General features: G+C 36.7%; 1 protein-coding gene across 1 annotated transcript; it reads right to left on the bottom strand.

Moving 5' to 3' along the window:
- Positions 1-1452: 1452 nt before the first annotated feature.
- LOC142550007 (uncharacterized) lies at positions 1453-19961 on the bottom strand. The gene is made up of 4 exons (XM_075659251.1): positions 18914-19961; positions 17797-18328; positions 16943-17221; positions 1453-1678 (listed from the first exon to the last, which is right to left on the bottom strand). The coding sequence occupies exons 1-4, from the start codon at positions 19959-19961 to the stop codon at positions 1453-1455; spliced, it is 2085 nt and encodes a 694-aa protein (XP_075515366.1).
- Positions 19962-22919: the final 2958 nt, after the last annotated feature.

Genomic DNA, 22919 nt, shown 5'->3' with positions numbered 1-22919 from the left:
TTCGTTTCTTAGAAATTGGTGCAGCAGGTTGTCTTTTTGATGAAGAGCTTTTGATTGGTGAATTGGATTGTGGTTGTGGAGATGTATCACCTTTTTCCTTCACAAAAACAGTAGACTTGGAAGATTCACCTATTTCAAATACACTGTCTTTGAACCCTAAGCCTTTCTTGTCATTTCTTCCCATCAAAAGTATGGATTCAAGCTTGGATGTGCTTGAATTAAACTTGGACAAGGTTTCAGTTGCCTTTTGAAGTTCCTCTTTGTTCTTACCAAGTTCCAAATCCTTTTTGCTCAAAATTACTTCAAGTTTGGTAACTACGGCTTTTAGTTCAACGTTCTCCTTCATGAGACGTGAGTTCAACTTGTTTCTTTTGGTCCAATCTTCAAACAGCTCTTCATAAAGTTTTTGCACACTCTCAAGAGTGAGTTCTTCATAATCAGCCTCTGATCCATCATCTCCACTCAAATTTCCAGAAGTTGTGGAGTTCAAACATACTGAATTTTTGTAGATGTTGCGGCCAGGAGTGGCAACACCTAGGGCAACACTTAAAGGATTCACTTGTAGTATGCGATTTTCTGTCAATAATGCAGTCAAGGAGGTTTGATTTTCTTCATCAGTGGATTTCTCCTCAGCATCGGATTCTTCATCGCTTAGAGACACATTAGAGCCTTTGTTTTTTCGCAATCGCTTAGCACATTCATTGGCATAGTGTCCAAAGCCCTTGCACTCTCTACACTGCACCGAATCATACCTTTTTGAATTGTATTGTCCCTTGGCTGAAATTGTTGCATGGCAGGATACTTTTGTGACTTTTCAGGTGCAGGAAGGCTAGGAAATTTAGATGGTTGTGCATCCTTCTTTTTATCTCGGATTCTTTTCAAGTAATCACCAAATTTTTTTGTGATAAAGGAGATCGAATCATCGCAGAGATCAGAATCATTGACTTCTTGAGATATTTGAAGGAGTTCGTTGTAGGAGTCATTTGAAGCTTGGAGTGCAATTGTCTTCCCTTTATCCTTCTTCTGCATGTCCAGGTTCATCTCGAAAGTACGTAATGAACTCATAAGGTCTTCCAATGCCATCTTAGAAGTGTCCTTAGCCTCATCTATTGCGCAAATTTTTATGTTGAATCTTTCGGGCAGAGAACGGAGGAATTTGCTAACTAGACGCTCATTGGAGATAGCTTCTCCAACACTGAATGCCTCATTAGCAATTTCCCGTAGGCGGCGATCGTACTCGAGTATGTTCTCAGATTCTTCCATCCTCATCATCTCGAATTTGGAAGTAAGCATCCTTATTCTGGTTCGTCGCACACTCTCAGACCCTTCACAGTGACTTTGAAGGATATCCCATGCACTTTTAGCCGAAGTACAGTTTGTGATTAAACTGAACATGTTCATGTCAACCGATGTGAATATAGCATTCAAAGCCTTTGAGTTGTGGTTCGAATTTTACACTTCATCAGCAGTCCAGTCAGTTTCAGGCTTTGGCCGTTTGTCACCCTCTTGATCTATCATGACTGGTGGAGTCCATCCATTGATGACACGCTGCCATGCCCGTTCATCTAGAGATTTTATGTAGTATCTTATTTTGACCTTCCATAGGCTGTAATTTGTACCATCTAGAACTGGTGGTCGAAGTGCTGCGCTTGCAAATGAATTGTCCATTCGATTAGTTCTGTCAAACAAAAACAAAAACCAGAATCAGCACTTAGTATATCAAGAGTAGGCTCTGATACCACTTGTAAGAATTATTTTGTCCGACAGATATAACAAATAATAAAAATATCAGAATAAGATTAAAAAAAGAGTAATTTGTGTTTTGTCAGAATTATGTGTTATGCCATATGTTACAACATCTCGGACAACATCTATATGCAGCGGAAAATTAACTTTTATAACACAAATTGACTTGAAATAAATAGATGGACAAGATTAAATATGCACAAGTATAAATACTTGTGCGGTGCCTTATGGCAAAAATTAATCACTAGAAAAATCACAATGTTTACAAAAAACCTATCACTAGTGATTGTACCAAAAATCAATTTCCTCAACAAGTTGAGAAAATAAAAGCTCTCTAGAATAAATAACCAAAACAAAAATAAACGTAATCAAGAAAGCAAAACTTGATCCCGGAAACCACTATCAATTAGATGCAATCTTCAGTCAACATCGTTACGGATGTTGTCTATAGATGTTAGCAACATTCAGCGCAACACGGGAATCACCACTCCAAACAGCAACGGCTTCGAGAATAATTTTACTCTGCAAATCTATGCTACGTGTGTGTATGGTCGATATCGAAGCCACTTTTATCAATGAGCTTTACCTCTTATTTATATGTGTAGAATCATATCTCCACAAGGAAACCTAAAATACAAGAAAAGTGAGTTTTATTAGGAATAAACTCTTTTTAAACACTAATACCATATCTCTTGAATTAAGATCTCATTATCTAAGGAAGGCAAAATCATATCAAATATTTGCTCAATCAAATCAACAAGGAAAACTATATTAGGGAAGTAAATAAAATATATGATTTAAAATCGAAATATTATTTCCCTTCAAGGTATATTAATTTGTTCGACATATTCGATCGCACGAAAAATAATCATACCGAAGAAAATGTTCGAACTTTATTATATGATAATTAAAAACCCGGATATTGAAACCTAAACACGAAATGAAATCAACTAATATATACGAATTTTCTGATCCTTACATATCCCATTCGGACTCAGTTATTTCATCCAAATTAATTAATATACGTAAAGTTTCTGAAACAGATAGCCATTTGAGTGCAGGTTATGAAAAAGTATATATGCATGTGCGAGCACCAACATGGTCATGTGTATAATTAAATACTACCACTGCACATTGCTTTATTTTATTTTTTCTTAACTCTGTTATTTCCCTTCCATTTATTTCAGATTTGTCCTCACTCATATTAGGGATTGTTTCCAAATATGCACATTTTTTGTTTACATGTCTTTATAATTTTAACCATAGACTTGGTATCTCCTACTAGTTAGCTATTTGTGACAAGTACTTGATTTTTTTCATATGATCAAATCTTTCTTTCCTATGATCACTTGTTGAAATTTCTCGTGTCAAGATTTGGAGGGACACAAAATTTTGGTTTTGTTTGATAAAAGCAACTATGCTCTAACTTATAATTTTATTGGCGACTTTTACATATGTACTTTCTAAAAATACAAGACAAGAAATGTTTTTTTTTTAAATCAGTGTTATGATTTGATATCGTTACGATATATTTGAAGCGTAATTTATCTACACACTTACATGATTTGTGTGCGGTGTCAGATGTTTTTTTTACATAAGCAGATTGTGTGACGCTCTTGGCTGGATGGAGGGGGAGTATTAGACGGTGTCAAGTGGTGTTACAGATAAAGAGCGGCTCCTAACAGACTTATAGGCGAAGAGAAAAAGTTCTAGAGTGAGTGACTTTGTGAATAGTGTGATTGATTTAGAGCAATTATGGGATGTGGTGACTCCTAAAAAGTTTTTCAGGACGAGTATAAGTGAAAATATAAGCACATTAAAAAAACTCGTATCGGTACGTCTTACATATGTGCATAGACGACTCACTCGTATTTTTAACTATAAACTAATGTTTCTCAAGTAAATGTGCAAATAAGCTCGCGACAAAATTTGATATGATTGATGAAAGTGCGAAACAATGTTTGTATAATATCTATCACCTTTGTGACTTCTCAGGCAGAGAAAAGTTATACATCTCCAGAAAATAATTGATCATGAACTAAAATACTATAATGTAATTCGTGTGCTTTATTGAAAAGTACCCTTTGAACAAACCACTCTACCTTTGGACTAAGAAAGTTCTCTATTTTATGAATTTCTTTGTGAAAGTTGTCTTATATACGATAAATTCGCCGCGTAAAGATCATGAGCCAAAGTTTTTTTTATCCTTATTGATCCATGATAAGTATAAATTAATCTAAATGCGTACAAAAAAAGTGGAAAATACTAAAAAAAATCTGGAGTTTCAACATCAATTTGAACACGCTTTTGGTTTTTTATTTGTAAAATTACAATTTTTGTCATCCAACTTGCAGGTTTTCCATTTTTTGTATCATAATATTATCAATTCACAACTTTAGTCAATTAATTTGCTCTTCTTTTCAGTTGTATGTTTTTTGTTAGTTGTCCCACATTGGTTGGATAAAATACATGTAAGTTGTATATATGGACTTGGACAATCATCTCCCCTTGAGCTAGCTTTTGGGGTTGAGTTAAGTTCAAGTCTCAATCTTAATATGATATCAGAGTTCAGGTTCCACCATTATGTGTTGCCCATAGTTGGGACATTTGTAAACTTCACACTCCAGATGTTTATTCATGGGCTTGAGGGGGTTCGTTAGTTGTCTCTCATCGGTTAGATAAATTCCCTGATAGTTGCATATATGGACTTGGACAATTCTTCTCTCTTGAACTAGCTTTCGGGGTTGAGTTAGGTCCAAGTCCCAATTTTAACATGGTATCAGAGATCAGGTTCCACCGTTATGTGTTGGACTGTCAATAGTTGGGTGACTCGTTCTTCCCATAGTTGGGTCATTTGTAAACTTCACGGTTTAGATATTCATTCCTTCGCGTGAGAGGGGTGTGTTAGTTGTCCCACATCGGTTAGATAAAATACCTGGGAGTTACATATATGGACTTGGACAATCCTCTCCTCTTGAGATAGCTTTTGGGATTGAGTTAAGTTAAAGTCTCAATTTTAACATTTTTCACTGGAGTGTGTGTCGAATCAATCAATGAATTCAATTAATATTTTCAAGAAACAATATGCAAGCAAGACTCATAAATACAAAAAACGAAGCAACAAGAACGAGTTACGTGGTTTGGTCGATCGACCTACATCCATGGGAGAAACACAACCAATATTATTGATTCACCAAGTGTACAATTACAAAGCTTTTGAAGTACAAAACATCGCAAGATATTGATCACTCTCCTCATAGCAACTTTATTCTCTCCTTTGTTCACACTTGTATTTCCAATGCTAAGAGAACTCGAGAGAGGGAATTGTATTATAGATCATTAGAGACACATTGTTGAATGTTTGTATCGTTCGGAAAGGCGTATAACTTTAGCGAGACCTAGGTAAGATCATCGTTTGCATATATCAATTAAACTTAGATTCTTAGTAGGAATGTTTGGATCAAAGTTTGAATGATACAATTTATTCATCACTTGAGAAAGAGGAAATTAAATAATTAAGTGTTCTTGGCCATTAAATACTTGGAATTCATGAATATAAATTCAATCGGGAATAATTATCGTGGAAACTTAGTGAAATCACTCCTTTAGATATTTCCTCTCATTGATATTTCTCCTATTTGCAATTAATTCGTGTTAAATAGACCAAACCTTTTATTGATTCTTCTAAATAAATTCATGACTATTTTAATTACAAGCATTGATTTATTTTTATTTATACACTACTCGTGAGAACGATACTTTACTTCTCATATATTAAAACTTGACAACTGTGTGCTTGCGAGCAGAAAATACGCGACAATGTTGTATAAATCAAAGTCTTCTAGTAGATCCTACCCGAGGTGGTAGAAGGTGTGACGTAGGAGCAGTTGAAGTCTCCGAACATCCATAAACATATATTGTGTCTTTAACTGCTTACCTATTGTTTTAAAACTGATCTGATCAGTTCAATTGATATCATTACAGTTCTTCCAATAACTGAACTAATACAAGCCCGAACTGATTTTTCTTATTTCAGTTATTCAGTTTACACAAGCTAAAAGCTTTAAACTGTTCAGTTTTCTTAACGAATGATTATTTAAAGTGATTTCCGCTTGGTTTGAAAACCAAACTCAATTTAATTTATCGATGTATTCATTCTTAGCACACAAACTATTGCAGCTTATGGAGAATATTGTGTTTGAATCACCTTCAAGGGTGTCAAAACCGATCCTACATGGTATGTTTTCCAACATCAAAATGTAAAATCTTCGAGTTGCCAAGAATAAAGAATTCACATGAGTCCAAAGATTGGATTCTATCAACACATCAGTGGTTCTGTTTTGCTAACTCAATTAACCCTTTTTTTCCACGTGACTAACCTCATATGCTAGAATTTTGTTGAGTCTCCACTGAACAACAGACGACGCTCCTATTACCGTGTTACCTACAAGGATGTATAAAGAGTTCTTCCTTATTGCCTTCATTATTACTAACTTCCTCTTTGAGACTTTTATACTCTACATCATATTTGAAAGCGTAGCCTTGTTTTTCAAGTGGCGCTATCTCTGGGAAACACGAATCACGCTAAATGGGTTCAGAAATACACAAACGAAGCAACGAGAACAAATTACGTGGTTCAGTCGATCGACCTACATTTACTAGAGAAACACAACCCATATTATTGATTCAATTCACCAAGTGTACAATCACAAAGCTTTTCAAGTACAAAACCTTAACATTTATAGCCTCTGCCCTTGATCTCCAGAAAGCTTCCTTTAATAAATGTTCCAACCGTTCTAGTTGTTTTCTAGAACTAACATAACAACCCTTGCCAACTGTCATTAACCACCAGTGTTCTTCCAAGATACTTTCACATGGTTGCTGCACATTGGTAATCTTTTTTTGCATTGGTCACACTTATTCATCAGTGTTCATTTGGCATAAGAAGATGTCAGCAATGTTCGATGTCAAGTCATCATGAAAAAATCCGAAAATTGAAAAAAATACAAAATAATAAACTAAACCTTATATTTAACGACAATATGACAAAAAATGAAAAAAATTGCAAGTTACGAGACAAAAAATTTAATTTCCTCTGCTCATTTTAAACAAATTTAATGATATTCATTTGTTCGCACTAACATATATTTTCCGGCATCGCATCTCACATGGAATACCAAATAATAATGTTTGAGCAAGTCATTATTTGTATCCAATTAAGCGTTTTCGACGGAGCACATATACTTTCATTCCCGCGTATCAACCAAATTCATGATGGATTTGGAATTGGAAAAACTAAATGAACAGGTCTTTTGTGAGACGGTCTCACGAATCTTTATCTGTGAGACAGATCAACCCTACCAATATTCACAATAAAAAGTAATACTCTTAGCATAAAAAATAATACTTTTTCATGGATGACTCAAATAAGAGATCTGTCTCATAAAATACTACCTGTAAAGACCGTCTCACACAAGTTTTTGCCAAACTAAATAGTAAGACGAAACTGAAAATTGATTTTTTATATATAAATTATAAAGAACAAAAATCTGTTGTAATTTATTTTATATAAAAGAGAAAATATTTTCAAAATTTCAAGAGAAAGGCCTTGTCTTCATGTTCTTCTCCACAAAACACTATCGTTGGCCACAGAATTTAAAAACAGAATTGGGTGGAATATTAAAGTGTGTGCATTGATATTTCTTGGTTGAAAAGAAATGAAGAGATAAGTGCATCAATAAAGATAGCATTAAATTATTGTCACCCAGAAAATTAATTTAACATGGAAGAAAATAAATATTCAGAATTGCATGCAAGTTCATTTTCTCTCGAAAAGCTTATAGCTAGTTACACGAAAATTGAATAAATAAACAAACAAAACTTAGTTGAAAATGTATAAAAAAAAATTAGGGATTAATTCATATTATAAAGAAACGAATCGAAGGTAAGTTAATGAAAAATCGAAACTTCGATCTATAGTGTTTGTTTATTTGAATAAAGAACTAAAATTTCAAAACAACGGATTAAAATCACAGATAGTCAGACATAGAGAACGAAAAAGTTGTCCTTGAAATTAAATAGCCAATGGCTTTATATAAACTTACTAAAAAATAATAATTTAATATAATCCGACATGGTTAACATGTATACGAATCTAAAACTGCAAATACTTTCATCAAATAATTACTAAAACTCATTGCTATTTTTTTTCCCAAGTGCTTTGCTACATTTTGATATAATTTATAACATTTACCAAATGAAACCGATTCACAAATGCTGGTCACTCATCTTATGTCACTTGCACTAATTTTAGTATCACTTTTAAATCATCTAATTTAAGGATGGGAAAAAATACCCAATTTTCAATATACTGAGATTACTATACCGAAAAAAACGTCGAATTTTCGTTATACCAAAGATTTCGATACTAGTATGATAAAAATACATATTTTTTCGGTACGGTAACGATATGCAATTTGAAAATTTCAGTATATGCCGGAATACCGAAAAAATATATAATATTTTAAAACAATAAATTTATAAAAAATTTTAAAAATGTATTTTTCGGCATAAAACAGTATATATCGATACCATACCGAAATCTTGATATACCGTAAAATTTCGGTATAATCGGTATGCTATCGTTATAATTTGCTTATACCGTAATTTTCGATACAATACGGTACGATATATAATCTAATTACACGCCATTATGCATTATATTATAGCCTCCAAGACAGATTGCTTTACTTTTAATTTTTTTATAAAAAAAAATATTAAAATATAAACTATTTATTATTTATGACTCTTTTGGTAAACTTTAGCTTTTGAGACAAGGAATTTTAATAATACGTATTCTATATTAATTCCCACATTATATTATTATTATTATTATTATTATTATTATTATTATTATATGACCTCGTGATTTAATTAGCTTTTAAGGTACGACTATTCACTAGTTAATGTATCGTGAGATTAGTGTTACTTTTTTGCTGTGGTTTGCCCCAAAACAAAGTTAAGTACAAAGGTAATTAATAATAATCTTGTAATGTTCTTCCCTTCTTTCGAGGTAAATAATGTAACTTACCAGCTTTCTACCTTTCGGTACTATATATATATATATATATATATATATATATATGAGAAACTAAATGAAATTCTGTTTTAAATTCCTTGAAATATGAAATTCATTCTAAAAATATTATAATTTTATGGACCGTATGATATCAAATCTTGCGGGAATTCTAAGGTTGCTAAAAATGTTTGGGCCAACTGCATTTGGGTTACCTGATGGGCCTCTCTCCAACTCACATTCTGAGCACGGCCCAATATCCGGTAAATGAGATGTTATTTTTAGATAGTCGTACGTTGAAATGAAGTTAAATATAAATAGAATAGACTTTGGAAGGAGGTGAGAATCCTTAAAGTTATAAATATCATTTTGAATAAAAATAATAATTTTTTTCACATTTTTTAATACTCTAAAAGGTTTAAAAAAATTAATAAATAAAGTGCGATGAAAGGGGGAAAAAGAAAGAGTAGATATCTTATGAGACGGTCTCACGAATCTTTATCTGTGAGACATGTCAACTCTACCGATATTCTCAATAAAAAGTAATACTCTTAGCATAAAAAGTAATGTTTTTCATGGATGACCCAAATAAGAGACTCATCTCACAAAATACGACATGTGAGCATCTCACACAAATTTTTGCAAAAAAAAAATTGAAAGCTTTCAAATGAAAATTTGTCGATTTTGATTACTCTAGGCGGGATAATTCCATGTAAGGGTATATTCAGAACATGGGAACCAATTTAGGGATGTCATCGAGTTGAGCCGAGCCAAACTCTTGAATATTTGAGCTTGGTTTGTTTATAATCGAACCGAGCTCGAGCTTTATTTAACGAATATATGTATGGCTCACGAGCTTATTCAAACTTTTATCGAACCTAAACAAACTTAATAAATATGAATTATACATTTAAATTTTCATTAAATTAATTAAAAAGTAAATTATATATTTAGAGAAAAATATATTATTCTTATTAAAATTTGTAAATTTATTATAATAAATAAATTTAATAGATTTTTCTATATATTTCATAAATAATATGCAAAACCAATAAATCAAATATCAAAACCATTATTTTTTCATCTAAAAGATTACTCATGAACTTACCAACGAACATGTTTACGAGCTAACGAGCCGAATACTGTAAAGCTTGAGTTTGGTTTGTTTATCTTAACGAGCCTCATTAAACGAACTTAAACGAGCTTTTATCGAATCGAGCTTCGAATAGCTCACAAACGGTTTGGTTCGTTTACATCCCTAAGAACCATAAAACACTATTGATGTGTGATTTTTGGATACAATTCGAAAGGATAATACTTGATTGATCCTTATAGTTTCAGATAATTTCTAAATTAGTCCATTTTCTTTTCAATGACTTAAAATAATCCTTTTAATTTTAATGTTTGACTCGTTTTTTCCCAAAATTTCATAAATCCCAGTTTTCCTTTTTTTTAACGTATTTTTATTTACTTTTTCTTCTCTAGCTCATCATTTTTTTGTAAAGTAAATTAATCCTGATTAGTATGTTTATTATTATTATTATAACAAAGTTTAATGAATCTGACAATCATACAAACAAACATTATATAATTTCTAAATTAAATGATGAGACACATTTTAAAATTAAAATCTATCTTTTCGAATATGATTTAAAATTTATATCAAGCTGTTAAAGAAAAAACTATAATTGGTTTAAATTTTTCTTTCTTCCATCGATAGTAATTGAACAATGAATGTTACATGTGGTCGGTGTATGACTCATATTATTAGAGGGTCTGGACGCCGAAAAGCTGTGACTTCCACTGACAATAGTGATGTGAATTGGGTGGAACTCTCATATCTTCAGCTCCTATTATTAGGAAACTTGTGGAGGTTGTCCATTACCGTTCGACATCGGTCGATCGGTTTGACACGGAAAGATAAACGACATCAAAATAAGATTTTTCGTTATCATTATAATATGAAGAAAATGTCAAAATATTTGGAGAGAGATTCATAACATTAATTATTGTATTATTGTCTTATAAAATATAATTTTTTTAAAAATAGTTAGTAATATTTATCGTTTCATACTCAATCTATATATCTCGTAATCCATTATCCACGATTGTCAACCAAAACAAGCTAATTGGATCTAACTATCACGGCCAACTGAAAAATCCAAAGGTTGTTCTGGTATCGGAAATAGATCAGATACACACTTACTAAAGTATCCTCCAAAAGAGGTGTCTGAAATGTCGGTCCTGATGAATTGGATAAGCTTGTGGATGGTGAGACCATAATCTGTAGGCTAAGTTTTATATACTAGTTTATTTGTCAAAAGAATTGCAAAGATGGTTCGAGGAAATAATTGATGTTGCTGACATTCATCTGTACATGCAAGAGTTGTATGATGTTCAAACTCGTATAGTAAGACATACTACTATCAAAGAGCTCATGACTTCACGTATGTTAGATGAGACCTCGATCCATGAGTATGACGTACCTGTTACTGATGGTGGTGGGCCTGGAAATTGGTGATTCAACACGAGTTTCATGATGAAATTATCTTGTTGTCACTTCTTCCTCGTTCGACGAGTTTTTGTTGAACTTTAATGTGAAAGAGCTTGAAGCTAACATCAAAGAGTTGACCAGTTTTCTTGCAACATATAAGGCCAGAACCAGATGGAAAGACCTGTTTTCATGTGGGCTCGTATTCTAGGTCGAAAAAAATGCCCAATGGCAAGGGAAAGAAGTGTTCTTACATATGAAGAAAAAGAAGCCCAATAAGAAGCCAACCAAATTTGACAAAACTGAACAAATCTATTTTAAATGTAATCAACTTGGACGTTGGAGAAGTATCAGGGCCAGAAGTGTTTTAGATATTATTAGGGAATGCCCAAACATAATAAAAAAAAACTAGTGAAATAAAACAAGATATTCTTAACCAAGAACACGTATGGCTTGCCATACTAACTCATATTTCCTAAATAAGGATGCACAACCTAGTGGAAGATGTCAAACATAAAAAATCTAGCTAATTGCGATTCTTGTTTGAAAGAAAACAAGACCAAGGTCCAATTCTAAGGAAAAGTGGAATGTGAACATGAACTATTGGATTTGATTCATATAGATGTGTGTGACACACTAAGTGTTAGCACACAATATGAGCATTCTTAGTTCAATACCTATACTGATAACTACTCGAGCTATGAGTATGCGTATTTGATAAATAAAATTCTGAAGTCTTTTAAAGGTTTAAAGAATTCGGGGTTAAAATAAAGAAACAATTAAGAAATCAAGCCACTTCAATCTGATCGAGGTTGAAATATTTATGTAACGTCTACTAGTTTTAAAAAAATACGATTTTTTTTTTTAGTAAAACTCACATTTTCGAAATAACATTTAAACGTTTAGCATGCTTGTGCTATACAGAAAAATGTAACATTTAAAAATGATTTTAAATATTTGATGGTAAAAAAAATAGAGCAGTTTAAAATAATCAAACTACTCCAAAAATAATATATCGAAATAAAACGAGTAAAATTCTAACATCACACAATAAAATAAAACAACATATAAAATACTCATATTCTCTCAATAACATGAAATCATAAATGTACGGAAAAGCATAAGGTCCTCGGGTCGTGTCGCCCACCAGGTCCGCTGACTCAGAGTTCGACACCTTCAGTCCCCTCATCATTAAGCTCACCTGCATCACACACGTATAGTGAGTCTAAAAACTCAACACACATGCACCGTTAATAGTGCTATACATATACATAGCACACAGCAAGTGAAAAATACAATAATCAACATACCTTTCATGAACTTTAAAAAAAACGTAACATAAATGTGCCGTGTAAAATCATGATGTGTCAAAACAGTTCATCGTTAATCATCATTCATCATTCATCGTTTACCATTTATCGTTCATCATTCATCATTCATCATTCATCATTTATCATTCATCTTTTATCATTGGTGAATTCAGTTCATTAGAGATGACTATCAGTACATCATTTACGATGGATCCATCATACATAAAACCGCGGTACCCGGCAGCTGTCGGACATCAGTGACAGGATCACCCATCCACTGTGCCTAGGCCTCATCATCAACATTTACATATATGTCTTAACCATTTACATATACTTCGATAGCCACAACTAATTCTCATCATTCAAAACATTATCATTTCCATCACTTATAAAAATCTTGAATAAATGCAATTTTTCTTAAATTCCAAGCATGCGACGTATATCTTCATAAAATCTTAAAATCGTGATCATGATGCATGAACATTTAAAATATCATACATTTGTGCTCAGGGCGCTGTCTTGACCAAAATATCATCACGGGTGCAAAATGACCATTTTTGCTCCTGAAAATCCAAAAATTACTATTTTGCCCTAGACGTAAAATTCCATGTTTTTTGACATTTTCTTAATTCCATTGACACTAACATGTCTCAAATAATTATTTAAGCTTACATGAATTTTCTCATATTTTTATTTGACATAAATCGATGACTTTTAAATTAATCTTTAAATATAACATATTAATGCGCTTTAATCCCGAATTAAACCAAACATTAGCATAAAATTCCCAAATTAAAAACTTAGGCTTCTAATAATTATTTGAGCTTAAATATAATTTTCCATAATTTTATTAAGCTTAAATCTAGGCGTTTCAATTAATTCTTTACTTAATGTTTCGTGTGGCGATTAAATCCCGGATAAATCCAAAACTCATCATTTTGAACTGAAATTTACCAAACTCTTAAAAATGTCCCAAAACATATTTAAAAGCATTCCTAGACGTAAACTTGAGCTCATTTTACAACATTTTCAATTCGTTTTAAATCTTGGGTCGGGATCCCGATTTTAACCCGAATCGACTCGAAACTTAACCAAATAATTCCCAACTTTTTACCACACCTCATAAACTCTTAAAAGTCCTAAAACCCAACAATTCAGGCCCCTAAACCCACAAAACCAGTCCACTACAGTTGCTGGAAAGTTGCTGGAAAAATGCAACTTCCCTTTCCCAAACCCGAAATGGCATTACTCGCATCCTAGCGCTCCTAGGCTCGCACCAGCTCATGTCAGCCACGAACCAATCTACTAGGGACCAAGATCAGACCCTAATGGACCTACCAGAACCACACCACAAGCCCCAAGCACACCGCTGGCTGCTAAAAACCGAGACTCATCAAAAGATTCCTACCGCGGCAAACTCTCCTACCCCAGTGCTCGATCGGATTCGTGGCTCATCCCAGCACTGGCCGAGCCTATCCAGGCCGTGGTTCAGACCCCTCAGGGTCTGGTCCATGGCTTGGTATGGCTCCTGCAACGCTGGTCCTCCACCACTCCATCGATCTACTCTCTACGAACCCAAAAACCTCAAAAACGTGAACCACTCTTCCTCAACGCCGTGTGGTCTCGTTTCCAGCCTACCATTTCTCTTCTTATCGGTGCTCACAGATCTCAACGCACCACATGACAGTCCCCTTGCACAAACAGGAGCAAAAACCGTGAGTCACAATAAAGAATGCATGTATATGAACAAAAACCGAAAATCTTCCCTGTGCATGGATGGATCAAAACTTACGCACACATAAAACCACCACAGCATGTATATGACATAAATGATGCACAAAAAAAAAGGTACGGGGCGTGCCTTAGATGTATTAGCGTGAGAAGAATGAAGAGAGGAGCGCCGGAGGAACTTCTTGATTGCAAAACAATCAAAACCGTGGCCTTCAAATAGGAATGATGAAGCTGAAAGACAAATGCAGCTGGATGATAATCTCTAATGAAAGGGGTGTCGGTTGGTGGGGAGGGTAATTGTGTAGGGTAGGTTTAATTAGTTATTAATTAATTACCTAATGGCCCCTAAATGGTTTAATTAAAAGTTTAAAAGACTTTTAAGTCCAACGAACTTAAAAGTTGGCTCATTAAATCTAAACACACTCTCGAAAAATATTTCGCGTTGGAAAGATTTTAAAAATATTAACCGAAACCCCAGAAAGTCCCCCGATTTGATAAAATTCGCGTACCGTTAAAAATAAAAATATTGCGGAGAAAAATGCCCAATAAATCCCAATTCTTGAAAAATACCTTTAAAACATCTTATATTAATTAATAAAAATTAATCTTGTAATAAAAATAATTTTCTTGAAAATTCTCCGGTCTTCGTTCCTCGTTTGAGCGCGAAATGAAACTTAAAAATTTTTAATGCATGAACCTTTACAATTTCATGAATTAAATTCTATTATGCATAAAATGCATAAAAATAATTAAACGCGTAATTTAAAATAAAATCCTAGATTGCATGCATTCAGGTTACGAGAATTAAATTTCTGGACCTTACAACTCTCCCCCACTTAAATAAAATTTCGTCCTCGAAATTAAAATATACCAAATAACTCCGGATAGCGACTCCTCATCTCGGTCTCGGTTTCCCACGTAGCCTCCTTCTCTGAATGATTCAGTCATTTGACCTTGACCATCTGAATCACTTTGTTCCGAAGTATCTTTTCCTGTCTGTCCAAAATCTGAGTGGGTTTCTCCTCGAATGATAGATGTGGTGTCAGCTGAAGTGGCTCATAATTATGCACATGTGAAGGATTCGACATGTATTTCCGCAGCATAGAGACGTGGAACACGTTATGAACTCCCTCCAGATTCGGTGGTAAGGCTACTCTGTAAGCAAGTGTCCCCACTCTCTCTAGGATTTCGAATGGTCCGATGAATCTAGGGCTGAGCTTTCCCTTCTTCCCGAACCTCATCACACCCTTCATTGGTGCTACCTTCAAGAACACATGATCCCCTACTGCGAACTCAAGATCTCGCCGTCTCTGATCTGCATAGCTCTTCTGGCGGCACTGTGCAGTCTTCATCCTGTCCCGAATCTTGGCCAGTAGATCTGCTGTCTGTCTGACAATATCCGGCCCCAACTCTGCTCGCTCTCCTACCTCATCCCAATACACTGGCGACCTACACTTCCTCCCGTATAGAGCCTCGTATGGAGCCATACCTATCGATGCCTGATAACTGTTGTTGTATGTGAACTCCACAAGAGGTAACTTCGGCTCCCAGCTGCCCTGGAAATCGATCATGCAAGCTCGGAGTAGGTCCTCCAGAATCTGAATCACCCTCTCTGATTGACCGTCTGTTTGAGGATGAAAAGCAGTACTAAACAGTAGCTTCGTACCCAACGCCTGATGGAGACTCCTCCAGAATGCAGATGTGAACCTCGGATCCCGGTCTGACACGATGGACACTAGAATCCCATGCAGTCTTACTATCTCTCTGATGTACAGCTCTGCGTACTGATTCATGGTAAATGTCTTCCTGATAGGTAAGAAATGAGCTGATTTAGTGAGCCGATCAACTATCACCCAAATGGCATTGAATCCTCCGGTAGTCCTCGGAAGCCCTGTCACAAAGTCCATAGTAATGTTCTCCCATTTCCACTCGAGAATATGGAGTGGTCTCAGCTTCCCTGCAGGTCTCTGATGCTCTGCTTTGACCTACTGAAAAGTCAAACACTCGGAGACAAATCGCATAATATCTCGCTTCATGCCCGGCCACCAATACAGAGTCTGTAGATCCTTATACATCTTTGTACTCCCCGGATGGATGGAGTATGGGGTGCTGTGGGCCTCGCTCAAGATCTCTGCTCGAAGAGAATTACTGTCAGGAACCCATATGCGGTCTCTATATCTGACTATGCCGTCCACAACTGTATACAGTCTCTGGCCCTTAACCTCATCCCTCTGTCTCCACTTCTGTAACTGCTTGTCAGAATTCTGCCATGTCCGAATTCTGTCCGTCAGAGTCGGCTGTACAGTCAGAGTAGCGAGATTCGGGGCCTTGCCCCTGGCATAAACTACAAGCTCAAATCTCTGAATCTCCGCCTGTAGCGGTCTCTGCACTGACAGATGAGCAATCACTGCATGCTTCCTGCTCAAAGCATCTGCAACCGCATTAGCTTTACCCGGATGGTAGCTAATGTCACAATCATAGTCCTTCACCAGTTCAAGACATCTTCTCTCTCGCATATTCAGTTCCTTCTGTGTGAAGAAGTACTTCAGGCTCTTATGATCTGTGAAAATCCTGCACTTCTCCCCATACAGATAGTGTCTCCAGATCTTCAGGGCGAATACTAATGCTGGTAACTCGAGGTCATGAGTCGGGTAATTCTTCTCATGAACCTTCTGCTGTCTGGACGCATAAGCTATCACTCTGTCCTGCTGCATCAGAACTGTGCCCAACCCAAGCTTAGATGCATCTGTATAGACCACAAACCCTCCCTGCCCTGTTGGAATAGCTAGAACCGGTGCAGTGGTCAAAGCCCGCTTCAATCTGTCAGCTATCTTGGCACTCAGATCCCCAGATGAACTTGGCGTTCTTCTTCGTCAGGGCGGTCATAGGTACCGCAATAGAAGAGAAGCCCTGGATGAATTTCCTATAGTAACCTGCCAATCCCAAGAAACTACGGATCTCTGTCACGCTATTCGGAACTTGCCAATCTCTGACTGCCTCTATTTTGCTGGGGTCGACCTCTATGCCATCCACATTTGCTGAACTTGGCATACAGTCGTCTATCCTGTAGAGTCTGCAATACCGTCTTCAGATGATGATCGTGCTCCTTCCTGCTCTTTGAATAGATTAGGATATCGTCAATGAAAACTATGACGAACTGATCTAAATATGGCTGAAACACGCGATTCATGAGATCCATGAAAATTGCTGGCGCATTCGTCAAACCAAAGGGCATCACCAAAATCTCATAATGCCCGTAACGCGTCCGGAAGGCTGTCTTATGCACATCGGACTCCCTCACTTTCAGCTGATGATATCCGGATCGAAGGTCTATCTTGGAGAACATTGATGCTCCCTGAAGCTGATCAAATAAGTCCTCGATCCTCGGCAGTGGATACTTATTCTTAATTGTGACTCTATTCAGCTCTCTGTAGTCAATACACAGTCGCATGCTGCCATCCTTCTTCTTAACAAATAGCACTGGAGCACTCCAAGGAGAAAAACTAGAGCGAATAAAACCCTTATCTAGCAGATCCTGAATCTGATCCTTGAGCTCCTTCATCTCAGCAGGCGCTAAACGGTAGGGTGCCTTAGATATCGGCACTGTCCCGGGCATAAGCTCAGTAGAGAAATCCACCTCTCTGTCTGGTGGGATGCCTGAAACATCGTTAGGGAACACACTAGAGAACTCTCTGACCACATCCACATCCTCCAGCTTCTGACTGGCTGGCTCTGTCACTGATACAATGCTGGCTAAGAATGCTTGACAGCCTCTCTTGATAAGCTTTCTCGCACACATGCAAGAAATGACATGTGGCATCTGCTGATGTCTATCTGCCTTGAAAACAAACGGCTTCCCACTGGGCGGTCTGATAGAAACTAACCTCTGTCGAAAATCTATGACTGCACCGTGAGAAGATAGCCAGTCCATACCCCATATGATGTCAAACTCCTGTAATGATAGCACTATCAGATCTGCATGCACCACATATTTCTGTAATTAGAGCTCCAATCTCTTCACTATCAAGGAGGTGAACATCTGATCCTCGGATGGAATCGCTACTCTGAACATTGAATCCATCACTACTGGTATGATTCCTAGTCGCTTCACGAAGGATTCAGATATAAACGAATGCGTAGCCCCTGAATCTAGCAATGCATGCGTGGCTACACCTGTAATATGTATCCTCCCTGCGATAAAACATGCCATCAAATCTAATAGAGTTGAACTTAAGGAACTTCTTATCAGCAATTAAACTCAAAATTCTCGAACAATCTGTGAATTAACCCAAACATCAATTCCCAAAAGTTCGAAATTCAACCTCAGAAAATCGAAAATTGTAATATAGCCCCTTTAAAGTTCGAAAATTGCAACTTGACCCCATAAAAATCATTGGTTGATAAAATTGGTTCTCAATCCACCCATTATATTCCTAGTCTCAAATAGGTAGAGCATGCATCCTAAATCTTTCTAAGTTATAATTCTCCAAGTAAATCCTCATACAAGAATAAAACACAAGCAATTATATAGTAATTTAAAATATTAAATCAAAGGGTTACCAGTAATCAGTGTTGAGTCTGGCGCTGCCTCGGCCTCCTCGGTATGCAACTCATAAGCCCAGCCAGTAGTAGGGCCCTTGTTCTTAGGGCAGTCCGCTGCTTTGTGACTCTCCTGTCCGCAAATGAAGCACTTGTAGGTCCCCCATAAGCACTTGCCGTTATGAAACTTACCGCACTGCGGGCAAGTCTTTCTGTCATCTGGCTTAGGCGCTCCTGGCGCCTGAGGAGGTCTCTGCTGCTGCTGTTGTGGCCTTATAAATTGCCCTTGGGGCTTCTGCTGCCCCTGCTGTCTCGGCGGCCTGGTAAACTGTTTCTTCTGTGGTTGGAAACTGGACTGAGGCTGGTGCCTCTTCCGCTGCAGCTCAAAATCTATGTCTCGGAGCGCCTGCTCCGCCTCGAAGGCACAGGAAGTGGCCTCATCGTAACTCGTCGGCCTCATCAGCATCACATCCCGATGAAGGGTAGGTCTCAGTCCATCCATGAAGTGCCGTAGCTTCTGTCCGGCATCCCTGGCAATAAGAGGCACAAAGTGACATCCCCGATCAAACTTGCGGATAAACTCCGCCACAGATGAGTCGCCCTGGCGGAGAATTATAAACTCTCTCGTCAGGCGGCCCCTGACGTCAATTGGAAAGTACTTCCCGTAAAATAGCTCCTTGAATTTGTCCCAGGTAAGGGTAGCCACGTTTACAGCATGAGCGGCTCCCTCCCACCATAGTGACGCATCGTCTCTCAACATATAGATGGCGCACCTGGCCCGGTCGCCATCCCCCATCTGCAGATATTCAAAGTGTAGCTCCAGATATCGGATCCATCCCTCTGCTATGAACGGATCAGTAGTGCCCCCGAATTCCTTCGGGTTGAGCCGACGAAACTGCTCAAAAACATCAACCTGAGGTCTAGGAGCCTGCTGAACTTGCTCCAGTAGCCTAGCCATAACCTCCAGAACTCGAGTAGCTGGGTCCCCTGGCGGTGGCGGTGGAGGTTCTCTGTCTCCTCCAGGAATCTCATCATGCCTATCATTATTGAGATCACCTCTGGGAGGCATATCTGAATATAATCCAATTTATAAACGTAACCCATCATGCAATTAATCTATTTTTTTTTTTTAATAAATTCTTCAACATAAAACCAGTTAAACATGAACAGTAAGTCATCATAAAGTATAGATCATGTAAACATGCAGGTGATAGCAGACAATCATTTAAAACATTTGAAACATAAATCTTACGGACTTTAGGCTTGAAGACTGAGCGGCAGAAGCTGGCGGTGGCACAACCCTATACAGGACCCCTTGCTCTGATACCAACTGTAATGTCTACTAGTTTTAAAAAAATACGATTTTTTTTTTTAGTAAAACTCACATTTTCGAAATAACATTTAAACGTTTAGCATGCTTGTGCTATACAGAAAAATGTAACATTTAAAAATGATTTTAAATATTTGATGGTAAAAAAAATAGCGCAGTTTAAAATAATCAAACTACTCCAAAAATAATATATCGAAATAAAACGAGTAAAATTCTAACATCACACAATAAAATAAAACAACATATAAAATACTCATATTCTCTCAATAACATGAAATCATAAATGTACGGAAAAGCATAAGGTCCTCGGGTCGTGTCGCCCACCAGGTCCACTGACTCAGAGTTCGACACCTCCAGTCCCCTCATCATTAAGCTCACCTGCATCACACACGTCTAGTGAGTCTAAAAACTCAACACACCTGCACCGTTAATAGTGCTATACATATACATAGCACACAGCAGTGAAAAATACCATAATCAACATACCTTTCATGAACTTTAAAAAAACGTAACATAAATGTGCCGTGTAAAATCATGATGTGTCAAAACAGTTCATCGTTAATCATCATTCATCATTCATCGTTTACCATTTATCGTTCATCATTCATCATTTATCATTCATCCTTTATCATTGGTGAATTCAGTTCATTAGAGGTGACTATCGTACATCATTATCGATGGATCCATCATACATAGAACCGCGGTACCCGGCGGCTGTCAAACATCAGTGACAGGATCACCCATCCACTGTGCCTAGGCTTCATCATCAGCATTTACATATACGTCTTAACCATTTACATGTACTTCGATAGCCACAACTAATTCTAATCATTCAAAACATTATCATTTTCATCACTTCTAAAAATCTTGAATAAATGCAATTTTTCTTAAATTCCAAGCATGCGACATATATCTTCATAAAATTTTAAAATCGTGATCATGATGCATGAACATTTAAAATATCATACATTTGTGCTCAAGGCGCTGTCTTGACCAAAATATCATCCCGGGTGCAAAATGACCATTTTTGCTCCTGAAAATCCAAAAATTATCATTTTGTCCTAGACGTAAAATTCCATGTTTTTTGACATTTTCTTAATTCCATTGACACTAACATGTCTCAAATAACTATTTAAGCTTACATGAATTTTCTCATATTTTTATTTGGCCTAAATCGATGACTTTTAAATTAATTTTTAAATATAACATATTAATGCGCTTTAATCCCGAATTAAACCAAACCTTAGCATAAAATTCCCAAATTAAAAACTTAGGCTTCTAATAATTATTTGAGTTTAAATCTAATTTTTCATAATTTTATTAAGCTTAAATCTAGGCGTTTCAATTAATTCTTTACTTAATGTTTCGTGTGGCGATTAAATCCCGGATAAATCCAAAACTCATCATTTTGATCCGAAAGTTACCAAACTCTTAAAAATATCCCAAAATATATTTAAAAGCATTCCTAGACGTAAACTTGAGCCCATTTTACAACTTTTCCAATTCGTTTTAAATCTTGGGTCGGGATCCCGGTTTTAACCCGAATCGACTCGAAACTTAACCAAATAATTCCCAACTTTTTACCACACCTCATAAACTCTTAAAAGTCCTAAAACCCAACAATTCAGGCCTCTAAACCCACAAAACCAGTCCACTACAGTTGCTGGAAAAATGCAACTTCCCTTTCCCAAACCCGAAATGGCATTACTCGCATCCTAGCGCTCCTAGGCTCGCACCAGCTCATGTCAGCCACGAACCAATCTACTAGGGACCAAGATCAGACCCTAATGGACCTACCAGAACCACACCACAAGCCCCAAGCACACCGCTGGCTGCTAAAAACCGAGACTCATCAAAAGATTCCTACCGCGGCAAACTCTCCTACCCCGTGCTCGATCGGATTCGTGGCTCATCCCAGCACTGGCGGAGCATATCCAGGCCGTGGTTCAGACCCCTCAGGGTCTGGTCCATGGCTTGGTATGGCTCCTGCAACGCTGGTCCTCCACCACTCCATCGATCTACTCTCTACGAACCCAAAAACCTCAAAAACGTGAACCACTCTTCCTCAACGCCGTGTGGTCTCGTTTCCAGCCTACCATTTCTCTTCTTATCGGTGCTCACAGATCTCAACGCACCACATGACAGTCCCCTTGCACAAACAGGAGCAAAAACCGTGAGTCACAATAAAGAATGCATGTATATGAACAAAAACCGAAAATCTTCCCTGTGCATGGATGGATCAAAACTTACGCACACATAAAACCACCACAGCATGTATATGACATAAATGATGCACAAAAAAAAAGGTACGGGGCGTGCCTTAGATGTATTAGCGTGAGAAGAATGAAGAGAGGAGCGCCGGAGGAACTTCTTGATTGCAAAACAATCAAAACCGTGGCCTTCAAATAGGAATGATGAAGCTGAAAGACAAATGCAGCTGGATGATAATCTCTAATGAAAGGGGTGTCGGTTGGTGGGGAGGGTAATTGTGTAGGTAGATTTAATTAGTTATTAATTAATTACCTAATGGCCCCTAAATGGTTTAATTAAAAGTTTAAAAGACTTTTAAGTCCAACGAACTTAAAAGTTGGCTCATTAAATCTAAACACACTCCCGAAAAATATTTCGCGTTGGAAAGATTTTAAAAATATTAACCGAAACCCCAGAAAGTCCCCCGATTTGATAACATTCGCGTAC

This window comes from Primulina tabacum, chromosome 6, assembly GCF_025594145.1.
Source record: "Primulina tabacum isolate GXHZ01 chromosome 6, ASM2559414v2, whole genome shotgun sequence".
Lineage (NCBI taxonomy): Eukaryota > Viridiplantae > Streptophyta > Magnoliopsida > Lamiales > Gesneriaceae > Primulina > Primulina tabacum.
The sequence above is the reverse complement of the archived record's forward strand: the minus strand, read 5'-3'. Positions and strand labels throughout refer to the sequence as shown.